Genomic DNA, 21,711 nt, shown 5'->3' with positions numbered 1-21,711 from the left:
CCGCTTGCACGGCCGGAAGCGCGGCCCCGCTGCAAGGGGGTATGGGAAACAAGCTTCTTCCTTTCCGGGGCTGGGCGCCATCAGGTGAGGAGTCGTCTGTGTTCGGCCTTTTCCTCAATCCGCTTCCATCCTGGGCCAGAGACGCTCATCCGCCCGCTCCGCCGCCGCCTCCGCCCCGGCGGGGTGTCACGGGCCGCCCCCGCGGTGTGGGGGCTCGGCGGGGAGCGAGGCCCGGGCGGGCCGTGGGCCCTGGGAGGCGGGCGGCCGTGAGGCCCTGTGGGCTGCGCCTCGTCAGGGCGGCCCGGCCGCGCGGGGCAGGAAGGGGGATGCTCAGTCGGAGCCGGGGTCGCAGGCGCAGGTCGATTACAGGCCACACGGCTTGGTTTGACTCCGGGTTTGCAGTGGTTTATGCCACGATGCAGTATATAGGTGGCTTGGGATGGCAAGAGCTGTGCCGAGAGGGGTGTGGAAAGTCACACGTGAACAGGGGGGGGTTGTGGGAATAAAGTGAGCTGCGTTTGTCTGACTGTCATTTGAATGGTGGATTAATGGGAGTTCATTTACATCTGCTAATTGCGGCAGATGTGTGAGAGTTCAGAGGTTCCTAGAGGTAATTAAGCCACGTTAATGGCCACACCACTGACAGTCACATACTTCTCTATAGATCAGTATCCACAACTTGGTATCAAAATCAATAGTTAATATCTGAACCATATGACATACATATCTGAAAAATCCTCAGCTTGAAGAGTTAAAACACTTAACATGTGAAAAGGAAGAAAGTTGTTGAAAATGGTAACTGCTGTGTTGCCTGTGATTGGCTGCCAAGTGTGAGCCACATTACCAGATGTGCCAGTGGTCTAAAGCAGCTTGAGTGTGTCATGTGTGCCAGTAGTGTTACGTGTGTGGGTTTATGCAGTCTCTCTGTTGGAAGCTGTTCAAATTTGGAATTGGATTTCATGTGCTTTTTTCATTGATCTCTCGATTCAGCAGGTAGACAAACATGGGTGCCTACAAGTACATCCAGGAGCTATGGAGGAAAAAGCAGTCCGATGTGATGCGATTCCTCCTTCGCGTCCGCTGTTGGCAGTACCGCCAGCTGTCTGCCTTGCACCGGGCTCCCCGGCCCACCAGACCAGACAAAGCTCGCAGGCTGGGATATAAGGCCAAGCAAGGTAATGAGATGTGGAGGTGAAGTCCATGTGCTTCATGATGGAGTGACACGAGTGTTATGTCAGCGTCCTTCCTTCCTTAAGTGACAGTAGAATAACAAAACCTGATAGTAGAATAACAAAATGCGAAATGTAGACATACCCCGAGGTCCTCTAGTGTCCTGCGTGAAATAATATTATAAATGTGTTAAGTGGGTAGCAGTGCCCACAGCCCAAAACTGTACTTCGTGTAGTTTTGAATTCACAGCTTCTGTGGCCATTTTGGCAGATGGAGATCAAATGGGCTTTGGCTTTAATTTTCGTTCTTGTACTGTGTTACTACTGCAGAGTTGACCAACACTTTTAGTATCCTAGGTTTGGGGAGTGTCCCTTTTCTGTCTAGATTTTATCATGTGTTGTTTTGACTATATTATGATTGAATGTGCTTGAGTAAGCAATATGACGCAGTTTGTGCTGTCATTAGAAAACAGTTACTGGTCAGTGAAGGAAACTTGGGGAAAGTGGACATCAAATTGCAACTTGAGCAAGTCTTTGAAACGATCTGTTTGATCACTATGAAAAAACAAAGCTAAGAGCGTACGTTTCTTTTAACTGTGAAATTTGTCTAGTTTCTTCATTTTTCAGTATTCAGATTTCAGCAGGTGTTGCGGATGGCTTGTGCTTCAGTGCTTTATGACTGCTATCAGAGTATGGGATTTTAGTTTTGGATTGTTTGTGTTTTGATTGGGTGTTTCCGAGTGGAAGTTACATATTACAACATAGCTCTGGCTGTTCTTACTGTACTTGGAACTTCATAGTGGAGAGGTGCTATAAACTGGTTTGGAAGTAAAGAATAGTTGTGACAGAACATTGCTTCCCTTACTCAGTGGTAATGGAAGTAACAGAAACATTTGTGCAAGCCACCTCCGGTTGTAGGTTTTGGTGAAGATTGGTGTAGTGACCTAATGATTTGTATAGTAACCTAATTTTCATGTGAAGCTTTTGGGGTTGGAAATGCAGAATGAGCATCAAAATTGCCTTCCTGTGATTTACACTTGCTACACTACAGAATTCTTGTAGTTCCTAAGTCACTGTTTCTTTTAGGTTACGTTATCTACCGTGTCCGTGTTCGCCGTGGTGGTCGTAAACGTCCAGTCCCAAAAGGTGCAACCTATGGTAAACCTGTGAATCATGGTGTTAACCAGCTGAAGTTTGCCCGGAGTCTTCAGTCTGTAGCAGAGGTGACTATTCTGGTTATTGCTCAGAAACATGGCAATAGGAAGATCTTTCTTAGTCTGTAAAAGTTGAAAATACTCAGAGACAGGAAAAAAAAGGCAGACAACTGGTGTATTAATATGTTGGGTGAAAGATCTTGAAAATCTGTATTGAGACAAAATAAAAAGGATTTAGACTTTACAAGTACAGTCTGGGGAAAGTGTGTACTTACTTTAGAAGTATACACTACAAACTTCAATAAATCACCCAAGTAGTACTTACTTCTAAAGTAAGTATACACTTATTTGCCACAGTATTTGTACTGAAAAATAGGCATGCAACTAGTATGAACCCCAGTAAAATAAAGGGCATGAGAAATAAAACTTCAAATACTCCAAGGTGTCTGATATCAGTCATCAATGAATCCCACCTCCGTGTTCGCTGCCATGCTGTATGTCTTACCAGCATTAGGTATTGGTCCTTCCACGAAGTACAAATGAGTTCTTGTCTTAAAGTCTGTAGCACCTATTGGTGCAGTAGGAGTGCCACACAGTGTGCTTGGCTGTGTCATTGGATCTGAAGGTGGCGTGCAGGAGACCTTTTTGTTCTTTATAAAAACTTCAGTACCTCACAAGCACAAAGATTAGTGCTTAACTTGGTTTTAGGTGAGATGATGTTAACCACTGAAATAGTAAAAATGGAACCTTTCATTCAATGAGACCTTGAAGTTTGATAATGTCACAGTAGTTGCATTGGAGAGATGTCGTCCTTACCTTTAGAAAATACCTTTTCAATGGGTTAGAATTCATACTAGTGTGCCCTCACAAAAAACACGTTGTGAAGTGAAAGAATGGAGACTGCTCGTTTTCTTTCCATCTTGAAACAGGAGACCATTCTGTTCCTAGGACTTACTAGTAAGTTACTTCAGCGAGTTGAATGTGGCAGGGGTTTTTAAAAGGGGAAAAAAACGTAAATGGGACATGCCAGTTTAAACGAAACACAGTGATTAATTTAAATTAAAAATATAATTCTGTGTTTTCAGTGCTAATGGCATGCTCTTTATATGTGCTGTTCCCAGATATCTGATAGCTAATCTCATGCCCACTCATGGTGACGGTTCATGGAAGAGGTTATTGACCCTCAGTTTTAATTTGAAATTCTCTGGATCTGACATGCTCTTTCCTGGAAGATACATATTTTCGAATAGAAATATTACAGAAATACAAAACCTTGATTGTAGCTATCATCCCCACATAGAAGCTGGTTGAGCATGGTTGGTGTTTAATGTTCAATAGGTATTTTGCTCTCACGTGCTAGAATAAAACAAGAATTTGAAAGAGTTTTGTCACATATACAGAAAATAGTCAAGTGCTGTTGAGTGGAAGGTTAGTGATAGGTTGGGATCACATTGGGATGGAAGATGGGGTGCTCCATTGGTTCATACTTTCCCATGGTGATGAAAAAGTCCTAGGATGAAACACTTCTAGTGCTCTAAGTAAGGAACATTCTTGACAGGAGAGGCAGATGGAATTGCATAATTGATATTTTCTGCTTTGTTTTGTTTTCTAAACTAAGACTTATGCTTTCCAGCCCCAGGTGAGGATAGGAATTAGCAAACACTAATATATCAGCAGTGGAACAAAGACTTGTTACATCAGCTGTTTCTTTTCTCCTGTCAATACAGGCTTATTCTCTGCTGAAGTGTCTTTCTCCCCTGTAGTGTTGGAAGTGCAAATTGATCAGTTTTTCATAACTTCCCATAAAAGATTGTTCCACGGCCCCAAGTGCAGCTTGTGCTCTTCATCTTCGTGTTGTTTTTAACTTTGTGTATTTACTTATTGGTTTCTTCTGCATACAAAGTAGTTCTTTCTTGTGTCAACCAAGCATGTCCCTCCTTACGTTCTTTAAAACCAAAAAATCCAAGCAGCCTTTTTTAATACCTCATTCCTTTCAGCTATTGCTTTTTCTTACATCTTCGCAACTGGAAGGGGGAACAGTACTTTCAGGAAGAGAGGGTCTCTGGGGCAAATTGAAATTCCTAGCACCTACAGAATTTTAGGTTTGAATTATTCATATGTTTCTGTATGAAGAGTTGTGTGCATCTATGAACTTACAGCTTTTTGCATGTATTTTTTGTCCCCTAGGAACGTGCTGGCCGTCACTGTGGGGCTCTGAGAGTCTTGAACTCATATTGGGTGGGTGAAGATTCCACTTACAAGTTTTTCGAAGTGATCCTCATTGATCCCTTCCATAAGACCATCAGGCGCAACCCTGATACCCAATGGATCACCAAGCCTGTTCACAAGCACAGAGAGATGCGTGGGCTGACATCGGCTGGGCGGAAGAGTCGTGGTCTTGGCAAAGGCCACAAATTCCACCACACCATTGGTGGATCGCGTCGTGCTGCCTGGAGAAGACGCAATACCCTGCAGCTGCACCGTTACCGTTAATTCTTGTAAATGTATCGATCTAATAAAGCTGTTGCAGGTGATTGAATTTAACAAGTGCTTCTGCTGCTTTTTGGTTTACGTGGAAGAAGTGTAGAATTCTCCAGTTCAGTTATTTCCATATTTTGAAAGACTTATGAAAAAATGTAATTTGATATTTGTGAAGATCATAGGCCCTGAGCAGAGAGTTCTGTGATGAGTTTCACTTTTGGTAAGACTGAAAAGATGTGCAGTGTGAATGGAATGCCTAATGGCCTCTCCATGCTTTTTTTACTGTTGATCTGACTATACTTCTTCACTGTGTAGGTCAGGGTGTCTGTGTCCTGTGCCAAGACTAAAGTCCAGCTTTGATTTTGTGCGATGAGATGTAAACTGAAAATGTTAGTTTATTTTTTATAGATGATTAAATACTAATCATTTTGGTTTTCAAGTTCTGGGGTTTTTTGTATGTCTTCAGTGCGAAACCAGCTGTTGTGCTTGTGTATCTGCATAGGCTAAATTGCCGAAGCACAGAATAGAAAGGTAAGGCTTGCTCTGTTGATTGTAGCATGCAGCACTTCAAGTATGGAAACTTGACAACTGTGCAGTGCTCTATGTTGAATAAAATACTGACTGCAGAGTAGGGATCACTTCATTTGTATAAGATTCCAGGCTGTTCATGTCACACTTTGCAGTGGGGACAGTGTTTCTTAGATACGCCTTTTGATACCAGAACAGAGAGTATTTCTCTGGTGTTAAAGGCACTTGAAGAACTGCATTCTGATTTACTCTGTGTGGTTCGGTGGTAGAAATAATTACATTTGCATGCCACACAGTTCTAATCATATATGAATATATTTTGGGCTACATTTTGTGAAATTACAGTGTGACCTTTCAGTATGAAGTCAACTTGGCATGTAGATGCTGAGAGGAGAGTAACTGCAATTTCTGATAAATTAGCTGCATGGCTGTCCTAGCTCCCACAGTTTTTATACCACATCTGTTGGATAGGAAATAATAGGAAAAACAATTGATAAACCCAAGAAGTAGTCATGTCTTCCTGATCTTCAACTTGGGAAGTGTGAAGTTTAAAAACAAAAACAGTGCTGGGACTGAAATGTAAAAAATTTGCCCTTAACTGATAAATGGGCTTAGTTATTTTGCTTTTTGATGGAAGTTTTTACAGGAGGACAGTAGTCTGAAGAAGAGACTTCTTGGCAGTGTGTTCCTCAAGCTAGGAAGAAGAGCTCAAGGCACCAGCAGTCCCTTCATGACATGTTTTATTTGGCTCAAACAAACAAGAATTTTGTTCATTATTTTCTTAAAAAGTGTTATCTGCTCCTGTAAAGAAGGGAGTTTTGGGGGTTTTTTTGTGTGAAGGGAGCAGCAGTATTCTTGAAAGTGGCTCCTGCAATGGTGTAGGACAGGAAGTGGAATTTGCTAAGAGCAGTGAGGTCTCCCCAGAGCATGCAGGGAGTTAAGGTAGGGAGGAGGCTGACCTTTCCCTTCTGTGAGGGTGGTGTTAGTATAGGTAGCGTGTCCGTTTTGCTTTTAGAGGCAACAACTTTAATATGATACTGTACTAGGACTTGTTAAGCTGTTTAGGACCCTGCCCGTTGATGGGGGAAAGTGATAAGAGGTGATTGGGCAGTCGGTGCTGCTGTGTCCTTTGTCGAGGTTCAAAACTTCTAGCCCGGGGTCAGAAGCGGGGGGATCTGCAGTGAGATTTACTCGAGGTTTCCACTCATGGTTCTGTAGCTTTTTGAGCTTTAAAACAGGGAGGAAAATAGTATACCCTCTATAGTTTATTGAAAGCTACTGATCAAAGTGTATTAAGAGGGCATGGTATTTATCAGACTAGCTAAGGAATCTGAAATAGATACTGTCTTCAGTGGCAGCTCTGGGTGTGTAATAGCTCATCCCAAGTCATCAGGAAATCGGATTGCCTTAGCATCATCTCACACTGGAAGTGTCTTGTGCTCTGTTAAAGAGCATTTTGGGCTGGAAGGAGGGGAAATTGCAGTGCAACATTTGTGAGAAGAGGAAGGGTGAATTATCTTCTCCATTAAAATCTCTGTTTAAAAAAGGCAAAACATTGAGGAAAAACTTTTGTTTGGGATTGTTACCTTGGGAAAGAAACCAGGCTGGGATGTGATCTCTGCCTTTCCTGCTTGATGGTTTTTGAACCTGTTGTGCAAGTTCAACAGAGATTGCAAGTCTATATTCCTTACAAGTTTGGTGGAAATCAGTCACCTGAGACACCAGTCCTAGTGAGAGGCTGCTACTGAATTCCAAGAGTCTGCCTGGACACAGACACAAGGCTGTAGCTGATGGAAGGTAGAGGGAGGGAAGAGCAAGCATCAGTATCTGCAGTCATGAAAATCGGATTAAGGCACGGAGGTGTCCAATAGTTGGTTTCCAAGGCATCTACTTGGCTTTTCTTGCAGGACTGCTTATTTTTTTGGTCTGAACAGGCTTGCTTTAGATATAATTAAAAGAGCTGTCTGGTTTCTAGACAAGACATAATGAGTACCACAGTTAAACTGCAGAGAAACAGGGCTGTACAGTACCAGCCTATTTCAGCCTGGTCTCAGATACTGTTGAAAATAGTTGTCCATAAGCTTTTATTAGACTGGATTTCACTTTTGTGTAAGCTGCCTAGATTAACTAATGGCTTAGCTTTTGGTAGAAAGGGCTTGGCAAGTAATTTGGCCCCTGTTAAGAGACTATTTGTGTCTTCCTGGAGGGTGGGATGTGTAAAAACAGACTGTGTGGCTTAGCATGTTCTTTAAATAAACAAGTAGTAAACTCCCTTCCACGTAGCTAATAGAAGCGTTCATTACTTGGCAACACCAGATAAGTCGAAAAGCACAGACCATGCTAATCAACTGAGTGCAATTGTTTCCTTACATTGTTTCTGAAGGGTTGGGAGCCTCTGCAAGGCAGCTGTGTGCTGCTGGGCAAGGGATGCTGACGGAGGGGGCAGTTAGCTCCTTCCTTGCAGCACAAGGTCATTGAATGTCAGTGGTGATTTTGTGGGGGCCTTAGAATGAAGTAATTGGCGATGGAAGAGAGTAATAGCTGAACTTTCTCTTATCTCTGTCCTTGTAATGCAGCAGTTGTTCACTAGCATTGACCCAGTGAGAAAAGTGTCTGCATGTGAACAGTCCCATCCAGCTAATGAATTAAAAAGCTGGACTCTAAAAATAGAGCCTGATTCCTACTCTTTTATCTATCTACTCACTCTCCAAGATGGGAGAAAAACACCATCTTTTTTTCCCCTTGTACAGCTGTCTTCTTTTACAGCACACATGGGTCTAGTTCTGAGAGCATCAAGGCAAAATACTCAGTGATGGAAATGCTGCTTCAGCCACAAAGAAAGCAATTTGGATTTGAATTGGACACTCTTTATAGAGCTTTGAGCAAGCACCAACTTTTTGATCCAATCCTTTCAAGTAATTATTTGAAATGTAAAGCTGTGTAAAAGGATAGAGAGCCTGCAGGTTGTTCTCTTCGTGTGTCAAGGTTCTGAATCAGCCTCAATTTAATAATTACACACAGAGTGTTTAGGTTGCAAAGTCTAGCTCCCTAAAGTTAGGAAGTGCCTGATCTACGTTGCTTATGCAACCTTTAATTCAGTGGCTATCCCACTCTTACCTAACATACCAGGAGAGGCCTCTGGCAAAGTCAGGAATGGAACCCAGTTCTTCTGGGCCCTTGTCACTGCCTGAAATTTAAGAAAGCATGCTTTTCTTTGGTATCAAGTGATGCTCAATGATATCCTGTAATTAAAGGCTCTTATGTAATGAAGACGACATTTAATCTCATTAAATACTGTCAACTCTCCATCATCCAGGGAAGTGGAGATCTGGGGTATCCTGGAGATCAGGGAGCTCAGTGGGAGCAGATGAGTGATTAAATTAAGCCTGGCTCTGTTAAGATCAATGCTGGCTGAGAATGCTCTCTCAGCTGGAAGGTAGTCCCCTTCTGAGCCTGCTCAGCTCTCCCTGCATTGCCTTCCCAGTACGAGGCTTTAGAAAAACCCTTGCTAGTTAATATGTTAGACGTCAGCCATAACCTTAGGGGTTACGCAGCCTATACATTGTCACGAAAGGGCTGTAGAGGTGTATCCTCTGGACCCAAGCTGACTGTCCATGTGCAAACTGAGAAGTTCCCTTAGAAACAGATGAATCAAGAGGTGCATTGAAGGGAAAAAAGAAAATGAGGAAAATAAAAGAGAGGAGGACAAGTCAACCAACTTCCAGTTGGGCTTCTTAGTACCCCAGTGCTGCCTCGTGACAGGAACACGCTGCAGAGTGGGGTCCAGAAGTCAGGGTCCAGCAGGGTTCATCAGCCAAGTTTGCATAGTGCAGTCCCCAGGTATAAACCTGGCCAGACCCAAGTTTCCTCAGCACAAAACTAGCTCTGTGTGTCTGTGTCTCTGGTGTTAATCTGCAGCCTCGACAGACCAGGCAGCGGGTGCACCTCACTAAACCCAGAGCAGAAGGACAGTTCTTGGCCGGTGCTGAGAACCACAGGCTGTGAAAGGCACTACGTCCAACCCTGAGGCACTCTGTCTTCCAGGCCACATCACTAGGCTGTGTGTCAATAGACAGAACAGCAGGCAGAAGCCAAGACCCTATTACACTCTGTGTTGTGTTCACACGTGTAACGAAAATTAGACACCATCCCCAGAGAGCTCATATGCCAAGCAGAGGAAGTAGCTCATTAGGCCGGTGTTCACTCATTCATTTATTCATACATTTTTCTTCCAGCATTGTTTTTCTGTGACTAACAAGCAATTATTTGAACCCTTTCCTTGTATGAGAATCACGGCCCTACAACTCATCTAATGTTAGGATCCACCTGCCTCTCACGGGTTTCATAATTAGATAAGTTTAGATGCGAGTTACTCAACCTTTATAAATAAATGTGTTTTGAGCTTTGTGTTTTCAGTTCATTCAGAGCAATAAATATGTCTTACAAGTTGTGATGTTGTTTGCAACTGTTTGGAAAACAATTCTGTCAATGGACGGTTAAACAGAGTCATAGTAAAGCTTTTAAGTACAATAGAAAATATCTTATTTTGCACTTTTTTTACAAGTTATTGCTACGAGAATTGATGGAGAATATCTACTTCTGATCTTTTTTACAGAAAAAGACACAAAGTAAGATTCGGCTACATAATTAAAATCGAGGACAGATATAAACCAGTTAGTATTTGTAAATTTAGGAAAAGAGGTAGAAACAAAAGGAATTTTCTTGATTTTTTCAAAGTAGATTTATACATATATTATTTCTACAAGATACATGATTCAATTAGTTCTATTGAATCTGGAGAATCCATTTCCCAGTTTTAACATAGATGCCTGGTTGTCCATTCTTACTAGGCAGAGACTAAAAACCCATGTGAACTGATAGCAAGATACTAAGTTTTTCATGTTAAGGCAAATTATTTATACTGGGAAGACGATAACTACTCTTTATATATGATGCACATTTTAGATTATACTTGCTGCTTGAGTTTTGGATCTTGTTTTACCCAAACAGCAACTTTAAAGCAACAGTTGTACCATACCCGTGGGAAACACAAAATAGATTAATTACTACAATGGGTTACATTGGAAACCAAATTCTTAGATTTGTGATTTATGTAGCTGAAAAGGAAGTAACCAACTGTGAACAACTGAATCGCTGTTCTGACTCCTGAGGCTAAAAGAAAACTCCGCTGTAGTTACTATTTTCATTGGCTAGTTTAATAAATACAAAAATCATAAAACTATGGAAAACATATGGCATATATGCGTTCTATTTTCTCCAGTGATGGTCTCATCTGTTAAAAACTGAAAAGTTTAAAATACCTCTCTAACAGATGATCTTGCCATTCTGGCGAAGGTCTGACTTTTTAATTTATTTTAAGAAAAATAGTTTTAAAAGAAGGAAATAGGAGATTCGTTTTAAGCCCGAATAATTATTTTAGCCAGATTATGAGTACGCGGAAATGAACCGCAGAACTGGAATTTTGTCCAGACCATAATGAACACAGAAACTTGATGGGTTTTGCAGATTTTGCAAATCGTCCTGGAATCATATTAATTACATTACAGTTTGAATATTGAATCGTATGGTCCAGTCACAAGAACTTTGTAATAGCAGTAAAGCTTGAAGCCATTTGTCATCTGCAGAGGTGTGAAACGGAGAACCGGGTAAGCACTTACCTTCCATCTTTCCCCCCTTTGGCCCCTGAAGTGGTAACCCTGGACTAGCTCTTTCAGCACCTACTGGCCAACCCAACCTGACCCATCTCATTTCTCCGGGGTATATTACAGCCCCGTGCAACAGGGTAGTGCTTGCTGCCGACTCAGGTCTTTTTGCTGTTGTTGTTGAGTATCTGTGAGATCACCAAAGTTGTAGTCGTTTGGGTTTGTTAACAATAAATGTCTCAGCTTTCTGTGCCAACGCTGTTGTCAGAAGAGCTGACTCCAGCTGCTTGTCAGGCATGGCAGGGAGGAGAGGTGGGAGCGCAGAAGGTCTAAGCTGGCCAGCTCTGAGGTGGGAGAATTCCTAATTCAAAGACAGACCCAGTGTAATGTGTGTAACTGAGATCCACGGGCCAGGACTGGATTAAGACTTGGCACTGCCTCCAAGGGGAAAAAAAAAAAAAAAAGGGTGAGCTTATGGAGCCCCTGTCTGCAGTGACCAGAGCAGGGATACAGCATTTGGCAGCGCCTGGCCTCCCACCGCATGCACAGCTGCGCAGAGCCAGTTCAGAGGTCTAAGCATGGTGTTTGCTTCTGACGGTGGCCAGCAGTGGATATTTGGAAAAAGGCTGGTGAGAACGAAGCAAGTTCAGACCCACATGTAGCAGCTCAGGTTCTCTGAAGAGCAGGATAAGGATTTCCTTACACCGTGGTTGCCCTCGGATTGTCCTGCTCAGTAACTGCAGCAGGACCTGCATGCTAACAGCCACCCAGGATGGCTGCAAGATGTGACATGCAGAGCTAGCCAGGAACTCCCATGGGGCTTCTGGCTCAGCACGAGCACAGGCTGGATCCGTACGCGGGATGGCATCTGAAGGTAGATAAAGAGAAAATAATTGCCTTGACTCATACGTGCCTCCTGTAATTTGAAATGGGAAGTGGAAACATAACCTGTTTTGATGGGCTGCTCCTGGAAGCTCACTGAACCAGAGACTTTCCAGATGACTCAGGGCAGGACGGTTACTGGCTGAGAACTGCTGTATCAAGGATTTGGCAGGATTACATAACAAGCAGTTGTCCTTCACCATGCGGCTTCTCTGTGAGATTTATGCTTACAATTGTCCAGTGTTGCAATGAAACAAAATGGCAAGTACCTGGAGGCATTTTCAGAATGCAGCTGAGCTCCTGCCTGAAAAAGACCTATTATTTGTTTTTAGACATTGTGCTACCATTGTTCAGGAGGAGAAGATAAAACTTCACTGCTGGCCTCATGATGCCACCCATTCCTTTGCAGTGGTCCCATTTAAGTTGAGTTTAGCCTGGTGCATCTTGCTTTATTTAGTAAAACCACCAAAACTAGTTATGAAGCATGTACCTGCCTCTTTGCAGTTAAAATGCCTAAGGTTCAGAGAGTGATCTTTTTGATTTTTGGGAGCTGGGGCAAAGCCAGCTCCTTCTGTGTTCTTGAATTTTGCTATGTCTCTTTTAGCACCGCTCCTGGAGAAGTTTGTACTGGATTAAGCGTTGGTGAAAATTTTCAGTGTTTGTAGCTGGAGGTTAAGAAGATCCTTTCTATCCTCAAAAAAAAAAAAAAAAGTGTTTGCATTCTTCCAGTTCAGAAAAAAAACGAAGAAACAGAAATTGTCCTTTTTGTTAATGTCTTATATCACCTTTTAGAGAAGGTAATTGTTTGTGGCAGGGAGTTCCAAGAGCATTTTCAGTCCTTGGAGCTGTGTTTGAGATACTAGCTTGGAATCTCGTGTGTTTGCTGATGTTCATGTAACAATAGATGAAGTGACCATAATGATTTTATTAAAACTGTAAGTGCCTCACCAGGAGGTTTTGTTGGTTTGCCCACGATCACTAGAAAGCGTGAGAGAATTTCCTTCACTCCTCCTTATTCATATTGGTTTAGAGAAGAAAGGTCTTACTCTGACTTACTGTAGAGAGCCAGTTTTGCCGTGCGTGAATCTGCAGCTGAATCTGATGAAATGGGTCTGTCTTTATTCACCAGGCTGATAATAGCCACCTCTGTTTCTATCACATCAAATACAAATGGTCCCTTAATAGGAATATCATTGTGTCAGGAGTAATCTGGAAAAGTCGCTGAGGCGTGACAGGTCCAAGATTCGGGACAGCCAGAGAAGTCAGTATTTCCACCACTTTTACAAGCTCCAGAATTACGAGTGTAGATTAGTTTGGATCCACAGTGATGTTTGTATCCAGAGATATCCCATTTGTAAGACCCACAAACATATTTATAAGAACCATATATATAAGAACCTACAAATATAATTTGGATCCTACACTGGTGTTACAGGATCGTAACCCTTTTGCTTTCAATAGATTTATTCCAGATTTATCTGGAATCTGAGTTATTTTAAGAAGCGTGTGTATTTGCAAAGTAGTTTGAATACCCCAGGTTTGTCTCTAGCAAGCTTTCACTCTTGCTACCAATGCCTTGCATAGGACTTTACGAGAGAAAATACATTTGTTTTAACAGTTAAGTTTTTATAGCTGGAAGCAATTTTCTTTAGTGTAACATTTCAGAAGACCTTTATGGCTAGCGATATTTCATTGAATGCCTGAAGATTGAGACCTGCTGCATGACTTTATCATGTATAAAGCTTATTATCTGACATAATTTGGTGCATAGCAGGCTTATTTATTTAAAAGGTCACAGAATCATATTTCACCATGGGTAATGGCATTTTTATCCATTTAATAGGTTTATCCTAAAGCATATTTATTCCTAATGCATTTTATTCTGAAGCCAGTTAATAACTTCAACTCTTCAGGCTCTTAGCAGAATAGAGAAGCCAGCATTTCAGAACAAGAATTTGACCAGTTGGGCCTAATCCAGGAGGACACAAGGTCCGATAGAGTGTTCCATGCATCATTATCCGATACAACACAGCACCTTGAAGCATTAGTTCTTAAATCATCTTTTGACCTCCAAGTGAGCCTGGGCGAGACAGTGATCTGGAAAAAAACTCTGCACTGTGTAGAGATGCTGAAACTCTGAAGCAGTCCTGGTCCTTAAACTGCCAGCTATCCTTTGGGTAGTTACAGGTAACAGTTACAGGGGGCCAAAATATGTTTTGGCTTATTCCTCGGAGAAATTTTACTGATTTGAATATAGTTGCCCTGTTTTGTCTGGATGTAAAAAAGGTAGTCCTCTCTCTGGGCCAATGCACTAGGACTAACAGCGCCTGCAGTGAAAGGCTGCTCAACCTTGGGCTATTTAGGGCCCAGATGTGGGTGGCATTCGCCTCTCTTCGTGACTGAGCTGAGATTTCTCTGGGGTTTTCCTTGTGAAATATGCCAGTCATCACAATAAGCTTGTACTGCTCCAGAGGAGAGGAGCGAGGGTGATAGGCAGGAGCCATAGGTGACATTTCTGACTTTGTGTCCCTTCCACATGACCTGTAGTTTTCCCAAGATGAGAGGAAGGCATCATTTGTATCTCTGCTTTGCCCAGGACTGAGTTTTGTGTTTGTGTTACACTACAGCCCTCCAAGGATTAACATAGTTTAGAAAGAGGAAAAGCAAACTGGATTTACGTTTTGGGGTCCAGAGGTTTTGGAGCAGAAATGATGGAGCCTGAGGTACATGAAGCAATGGTTTTGATTCACAGACAGCAGTGCTGCTACACTGGGAATGTCCTGGCCAGCACTGTGCCAGTGTTGTGCAATGCCAATGTGATCGCTGGCAGCCTGCAGCTCAGGTAATGTCCTAGTGCTTTGGAATAAAAGATGCTCTGCAGGACAATGTGATAAAAGAGAGTTTGAAAAAGGCAGAAGAGAATCCATTCTTAAAAAGATGTTTATTACAAAAGATACCAGAAGGGGATTTGCAATTGCCCCTGGAGAGCATTGGGTGTTGGGGGAGAATGGTTTGGCAGCAGTGAGAGGAAAAGGCAGCAGCTGTCTGCTGGCTATGTGCCTTCCACGTAGCACTGCTGATGTTGTCCCCAAGACAGTACAATGTGTTGTTAGAAATCACCTGTAGTTAAGTCATGTAAGTCTCAGTGTTTCAGTGAAAGTAAAGGGTAGCTCTTTGTGCATCATTTTCACAACCCATTCCACTTTTCTCCCCAAAATCACAATTGGCCCAATCAAGCTATAAACATTCTCATCTTTGTTTTATTTGCTGATGATTTATTTCAATTCTGGATAAATAGATGATGTACCAGCAGATCAATTTATGGCACAAAAAGGAAAAGGCAGGCAATGATATTACTGCCATATAATATCATAGATCATAGAATGATAGAATGGTTTGGGTTGGAAGGGACCTTAAAGGTCTTCCATCCCCCCCTGACATTGGCAGAGACACCTTCCACTAGATCAGGTTGCTCAAAGCCTCATCCAATGGCTTTGAACACCTCCAGGGATAGGACATCCATGACTTCTCTGAGCAACCTGTTCCAATGCCTCACCACTCTCACAGTAAAAAAATTCTTCCTAATATCTGATCTAAATCTACCATCTTTCACCTTAAAACCATTACCCCTCATCCTATCCTTGCACTCCCTGATAAAGAGCCCCTCCCCAGTTTCCCTTAGAAAGGCCCCCTTTAAGTACTGGAAAGCTGCTATAAGGTGTCCCTGAAGCCTTCTGTTTTCTAGGCTGAACACGTCCAACTCTCTCAGCCTGTCCTTGTATGGGAGATGCTCCAGCCCACTAATTGTCTTCGTGGCCCTCCTCTAGACTCACTCTAAGAGATCCTTGTCCTTCCTGCACTGAGAACTCCAGAATTGTATGCAGTACTCCAGGTGAGGTCTCATGAGAGCAGAGTAGTGAGGAAGAATCACCTCCCTTGACCTGCTGGTCATGCTTCTTTTGATGCAGCCCAGGATATGGTTGGCTCTCTCGGCTGCAAACACACATTGCCAGCTCATGTTGAGCTTCTCATCGACCAGCACCCTAAGTCCTTCTCTTCAGGGCCTCTTTCAATCCATTCTCTGCACAGCTTATATATGTGCTTTGGATTGCCTCGACCCGGGTGCAGGACCTTGTACTTGGCCTTGTTGAACTTCATGAGGTTTGCACAGGCCCACCTCTCAAGCTGGTCAAGGTCCCTCTGAATGGCATCCCTTCCCTCCAGCATATCAACCATGCTGCACAGCTTAGTGTCATTGGCAAACTTGCTGAAGGTGTCCTTAATCCCACTGTCCATGTCTACGACAAAGATGTTAAACAACACTGGTCCCAAGAACCTGAGGAACATTGGTCACCAGTGTCCACTTGGATGTTGATCTGTTGACCACAACTCCTCTGAGTGCAAACATCCAGCCAATTTCTTATCCACTGAGTGGTCCATCTGTCAAATCTATATCACTCCAGTTTAGAGACAAGAATGATGTTTGGAACGGAGTCAAATGTTTTGTGCAAGTCCCAGTAGGTGATGTCAGTTACTCTTCCCTTATCCACCAGTGCTGTAGCCCTATTGTAGAAGGCCACCAAATTTCATCAGGCATGATTTACCCTTTGAGAAGCCATGCTGGCTGTCACCAATCACTTGCTTGTTTTCCATGTGCCTCAGCAGATTTTCCAGGAGGATCTGCTTCATGATCTTGCCAGGCACAGATATGAGAGGCTTAATTAATACAAAATCCATGTTTTGTCATTCTGGTATAAAGGTCTAAGTCTTCACCTTCCATTAGAATCTTAAGGGGCAGCTGAGGCTGGTTGTAATATGTCACTGCTACATAAGGCTATTTCCCAGATTTTGGCCAGCCTAGAAGGCCACCTGTATTATCAAATAATGTGAGTAAAAACCACTCCTGCAATAACACTAGGTAAGAGAGAAAAGCAGAAATGTTACATGCTTCAGGCCATAAACTGACTGCTAAAGAGCTGAATCAGGAAGAAAGTAACCCTATGGGCAAGTTAGTATATAACTGTCTATTATGAGCTCTCATATCTTCCTCCAAGGTTCTGATACTTGGCAGAGAGACAGGATGTGAGCATGAGGGAACAATTTGTAAGCCAGTTCCTCTGTTTCGGTTATACTTAGCTCCATGACTACACCACTCCCGGTACCTAAGCTAGTTGCATTCATGTCATGTAGGCATGCCCTTAATGGGTAGGCTTTAAATGGCTCTATATTTAGCTTTTGCTTCTTCCTAAAGCATTCTGCACACATTTCAGCCTATGAAAGGATGCAATGACAAGCTGAAGACCTCTGGGACCTCCTTATCAGGATTTCTCTTCAATGTAGAGAAAAAAAAAGCAAAGCAATCTGAAGAGCTAGATACATATGTGAAATAGAAATGGAGAGTAAGTAGGGCAAGAGGTCAGAAAACACTGTGTAGGGCTTGACCCAAGCCGACTCTAATCGATAGAAAAATTTCCATTGGCTTCCAGAGGCTGAGATTAGTTAGGCGAGTTATCGCTATTTATATCTTTTAATGTGGGAAAGAAGTCACAGCTATCATTATAATGACTTTCAGAGGGCAATATTTAAGCTAGTGACTGAAGACAGCGAGTAAATCTTTGCTTTAAAGAAGCTGGAAATTCAAGGATAGGCTTGGTAGCAACTGCCTCACCTAAGAGAAGTGTACTTGTGTGAACTAATTCCACCTGCAGCTGTGGAGCACAAATTGTTCAGGACAGCCAGATTACTGAGGAGTTTGAAGGATCTCATCAAACAGACTGACTGGACAGAAAAACAGTCAATGACAAAGTATTTTATATGAGGGGAAATAACTTCTATTATATGTAAACCATCATAAGCTGTAAATGACAAGGGAGGAGAACTTGGACTCACTGTAGATCTGTGCAAATGTCAGGATTGTTCTGAGTATCAGTCAAAAAGACAAATAAGAGGTTAGGAATTTTTTCCTGAGGTAATAAGGAATAAAGAAACAGAAAACATCAGGAGCAGTTGGGGCATGAAAAGACGCTGCTCCTTAGCACCCTTCATGCAAACAAATTCTTTGTCTTTGTTTGGGGATCAAATTAATACTATTGTAAATGTGGTAGGCATTGAAAAAATCCAACTCATCCAAAAGCAGGCAAATGCCTGCTGATGTAAACTCTTAGGTATCTGGCTGGTGTGTGGATGTTTACCGGGATCAGGAGGGCTTCTCCACAGGGACAGAGAGGTGCAGGTATTCCGTTCTGACCTGAGCAACCACCAGTATTTCAGGCCTGAGGAAAAAGAGTCATCAACCTCCACATACCTCTGGTGAGGTGGCCAAAGTGCATCCTGTCCCACCATCCAGCTATCAACCACACTTAACAGTTAAGTCAGCATTAGTTGCGGCAACGCTGCTGTGCCATCTCCCATCCAGAGGTAGGAGAGTCTGTAGCATAGGTGGAGTCATTCTGCAGCCTCTGGAATTTAAACATGCAGTTTTTGCTTCTTCACGTGTATGGGGGGGGGGGGGTAAGACAAAGAAATATTTGTGTTCCTTCCCAGGGGTAAGAAGGAGGTTGTAGAAGCTTTTTGTCCCACCTTCTGTGCCTCTCTTCTGCCTCCCAATGTGCCAATGCCTCACTTCAGCCTCCTCCCAGAACTGCAAGACTTCTGCAGAGAGCAGCACCCTCAGCAAATGGAGGCTGAAGGATTCAGAGGACTAACCAAACACTCCTGATCACTCTTCAGGTGGTCAACCTAGTGTCTGCGCATTCTTCAGGCCATGGCACTGTGAATGCCAGCAGTACATTGCCTCTCTGTAATGCCAGGCTTCATTTTGCCATTCACGGAGGGGTGAACAACACAGCGGGAATCACGCATCTCCTTATGGGAATCAGAGAATATAATGAGCATTATAACTTGAATGGAACGTTAGGTGCAGCTCAGCAGGTAACACTAGAGCTTTAGTGGCCAAGCTAGGATCAAATAGAAGCCTGTTAAGAAGTCCAGGCACCATGACTTGGTCAGCACCCAGAGCCAGTGGTTATTATGCCAGGTGTTTGTGTGGGTTTGGAAGAGACAGGTGGAAAGAGGCTCCAAGAGAAAATTAGCTCTCATATTGCAACCCATTCGCAAAGAGTTGTCTTCCCCCACGTTACAGGGTAGAATAAAAAAACGGGTGCTCCCTAGGACAGTTTTGTCTTCCAAACACTGGAATGCCTCTCATGGACTACCGTGGCAGCCCATACCTTCGTGTTGACCAGAAGACCTATAGCATAGGAGAAGACAGGGTTATTTACGAGACCTTCTCCATTAGGAACTCTAGGATGGGAGTTACACCAGTTGCACCTTTCCACAGCTACCCACACCACCTCTACCTGTTGAACCTTCTTGGGAAACGTACCTTTTGGCTTCTCCCGGTGTTGTGGACAAGGATCCTGACTGGAGGGTTGGGTGGTGGGCTCATGATTTGCTTTTGCCACACTCTGTCCTTAAGAGAAGTGTTTGGCTCTTGCCACCCATGTGTGTGGGAAGCCACCTCAGGGAAGGAACCAGAAAGGATGTAGTATGGGAGCAGTCTAAGAGAAGAAAAATGAACATATTCTTGAAGACAGGTGAAAGGTGGCTCCAGGGCTGCAAACTGCAGCGCCAGAGGCAAAAGTAGGCTGAAACTGCTATAATGATTCCCGAGAGTCTTAAATGCAGATGGTGGAAGATACTAGAGGCTGGAATTCCTCTGGGTGGGACAGAATCCTGTTCTGGTGGTAAACAGGAGAGACTGAGATCGGGAGCAATAGTGTGATAGCCTCTCCCTACGGCATGCTACAAAGCTGTGTTTGTTGCCTTTCCCATTTGTCTCGCCAGGCAGGAGCAGCAGCATTTGTCCTTGCCCACAAAGGAAGTGGAAAAGCAGTCCTTCCCTTTATTGGCCGCTCTCAGGAATGGAGTCCATGGACCCGAAAAACCTGGAGCCTCCCTTGAGCACCAAAGACTGCCAGCAGGATAGGTGGACCTTTGGTCTGAGAGCCAATGCCTGCATACTCATCCCTGAGTGCTTCTATCACCACCTGACACCTGAAGTATCCCAATTTATCCAACAGCAAGAAATTGAGTTCTTCTGCAGGTTTTTTTTTTTTGCAGTCTCAGTAAATTTCTAGGGTTGGTATCCCACTGGTTAGTAGACATTACACAAGCATCTGCTTTGCCAAAATTGAAAAAATAACAACGACAAAAATCCTAGAGACACAGAATGCATGGACAGAGAGAACTTGCTCTGCTGTTGTTCCTGGTGTTCAGCTTGGTTTCCTAAGAGAATGTGATTTACGTGTTTCTCCTTTGAATTGTTGGCCAATTTCAGCTGCTGAGAGATTTGACAGGGCTAGGCTAAAATTAAATGCATAAAATTTGCACTTGGTCCACCAAGACCAGCAGCCAAGCAGAGGAGCGGGACAGAGGCCCCGGGTGCCCTGAGGATGGGAGGGGAGGGTAGGACACGGTGCAGCACACCTGGCCATGCCCTGCTGCCACTGCCTGGCAGCCAGCTGAGCAGGCAGGGGCTATGCCGGAGAGCAGCGCGGCAGAGCTTAGGAGATGTGGTTTGGAATTGGTATGAGAAGGAGAACTAGGAATGTGAGGAGGACAAGAAGCTTTTGCTGTAGGAAATTGGGGATGGGGAACGGAGGTCCTGGAGAGGGTGGTGGACGCTGCCTGTGGGCCAAAAGAAAGCTGGATATCCCCCAGCTGCTGGACCATGGGCAGAAAAATGGGCAAATTCATCCATTTGCCTTATTTGAGAACCGAGGAAGCTTGCCCGAAGTGACCCATTTACCTCATTTGAGAGGAGAGGAAACTCGCCCAAATTAGGAGACGGTAAACTGCATTTTGCTGCCTTTAACCTGCGCCTGTTAACCTCGTTTAACCCCAGCATCTCCAGCTTAGCCCGGAGGTCAAAATACACCGCAAGGTTGTATTCCCACGGGCCGAGGAAGGACAGGGCTTCCCCGTGGTCTCTGCGGTCACTTAAGGGAGACCCTTTTTCTGTCGACCCCCGCCCTCATCGTCCTGGTGGGGGGGTTTTCCCTGGGGGTTCCCCTCTAGGAGCAGGGGATGGGGGAGGGTGCGACCTCCCCGGTGGGGACATCCCTGCTTTACCACCTAGGTGTGTCCTCTGGGGGCGCATCCCTCCTCCCTTCGGGGCAAGGATGCGCCCGCAGATCGACCCCCGTTGTTTTAAGCTACGTGTGCGCCAGGGAACGGTCTCTCCCGGGTTCCCCCGCGCAATGAGAACACGAGCAGCTTAGACAGGAGACGCAGCACCCGTCCTCGGACCTGTCAGACGTTGTGATGATGTGACAACTAATTAAGCTGCGGCAATCAGAGCGGTGGCATTTCCTGCCGGCTGCTCGGTGGCCGGAGCAGCCCGCGGGCGGATGCTGACACGGCCGCCCGTCACCGTGCCCCGGGCGCTGCATGCGGCCGCGTTCTTGCGCTGCAGCCGCGGGCGGGCACCGCGCCGATTGCAGCAGCGGCGGCGGCGCGGCCAACCCCGCGGAGGTGACTTCAGCGTCTGCGGGGTGGGGGGTGCCCGGCACAGACCGGTGTGTGTGTGTGTGGGGGGGGGGGCGACGCCACGAAGTGGAGCTCGGCCGTTGCTCGCAGCCCGCGCGCGGAGCTCCGTGCAGACCCCAGTGCGGGCGGCTCGTGCGCGGAGCCGCGTGCAGACCCCGCTCCACCGCTGCAATCACCCCGCGCGCAGAGCTCTGCGCAGCCCCCCACCCCCTCGCCCCGTTGCAGGGGGCTCGTACGCGGAGCTCCGCGCAGACCTCCCCCCTTGTTGCGGGCGGCTCGTACGAG

At 44.6% G+C, this 21,711-nt stretch overlaps 1 protein-coding gene across 1 annotated transcript; it reads left to right on the top strand.

The window, feature by feature from the left end:
• On the top strand, positions 1-4,873 carry RPL15 (ribosomal protein L15). The gene is made up of 4 exons (XM_009570327.2): positions 1-84; positions 991-1,175; positions 2,256-2,392; positions 4,511-4,873. The coding sequence occupies exons 2-4, from the start codon at positions 1,004-1,006 to the stop codon at positions 4,814-4,816; spliced, it is 615 nt and encodes a 204-aa protein (XP_009568622.1). The 5' UTR covers positions 1-84; positions 991-1,003; the 3' UTR covers positions 4,817-4,873.
• Positions 4,874-21,711: the final 16,838 nt, after the last annotated feature.

The sequence above is a fragment of the Cuculus canorus genome, chromosome 2, assembly GCF_017976375.1.
Source record: "Cuculus canorus isolate bCucCan1 chromosome 2, bCucCan1.pri, whole genome shotgun sequence".
NCBI lineage: Eukaryota > Metazoa > Chordata > Aves > Cuculiformes > Cuculidae > Cuculus > Cuculus canorus.
This window is presented reverse-complemented; position numbering and strand designations above follow the sequence as displayed.

Bases quoted from the DNA above. Each gene is read 5' to 3' on its own strand.
- RPL15 (XM_009570327.2), top strand. From the start codon at position 1,004: ATGGGTGCCTACAAGTACATCCAGGAGCTATGGAGGAAAAAGCAGTCC. The intron at 1,176-2,255 runs GTAATGAGATGT...TGTTTCTTTTAG, and splicing joins GGGATATAAGGCCAAGCAAG to GTTACGTTATCTACCGTGTC. The intron at 2,393-4,510 runs GTGACTATTCTG...TTTGTCCCCTAG, and splicing joins GTCTTCAGTCTGTAGCAGAG to GAACGTGCTGGCCGTCACTG.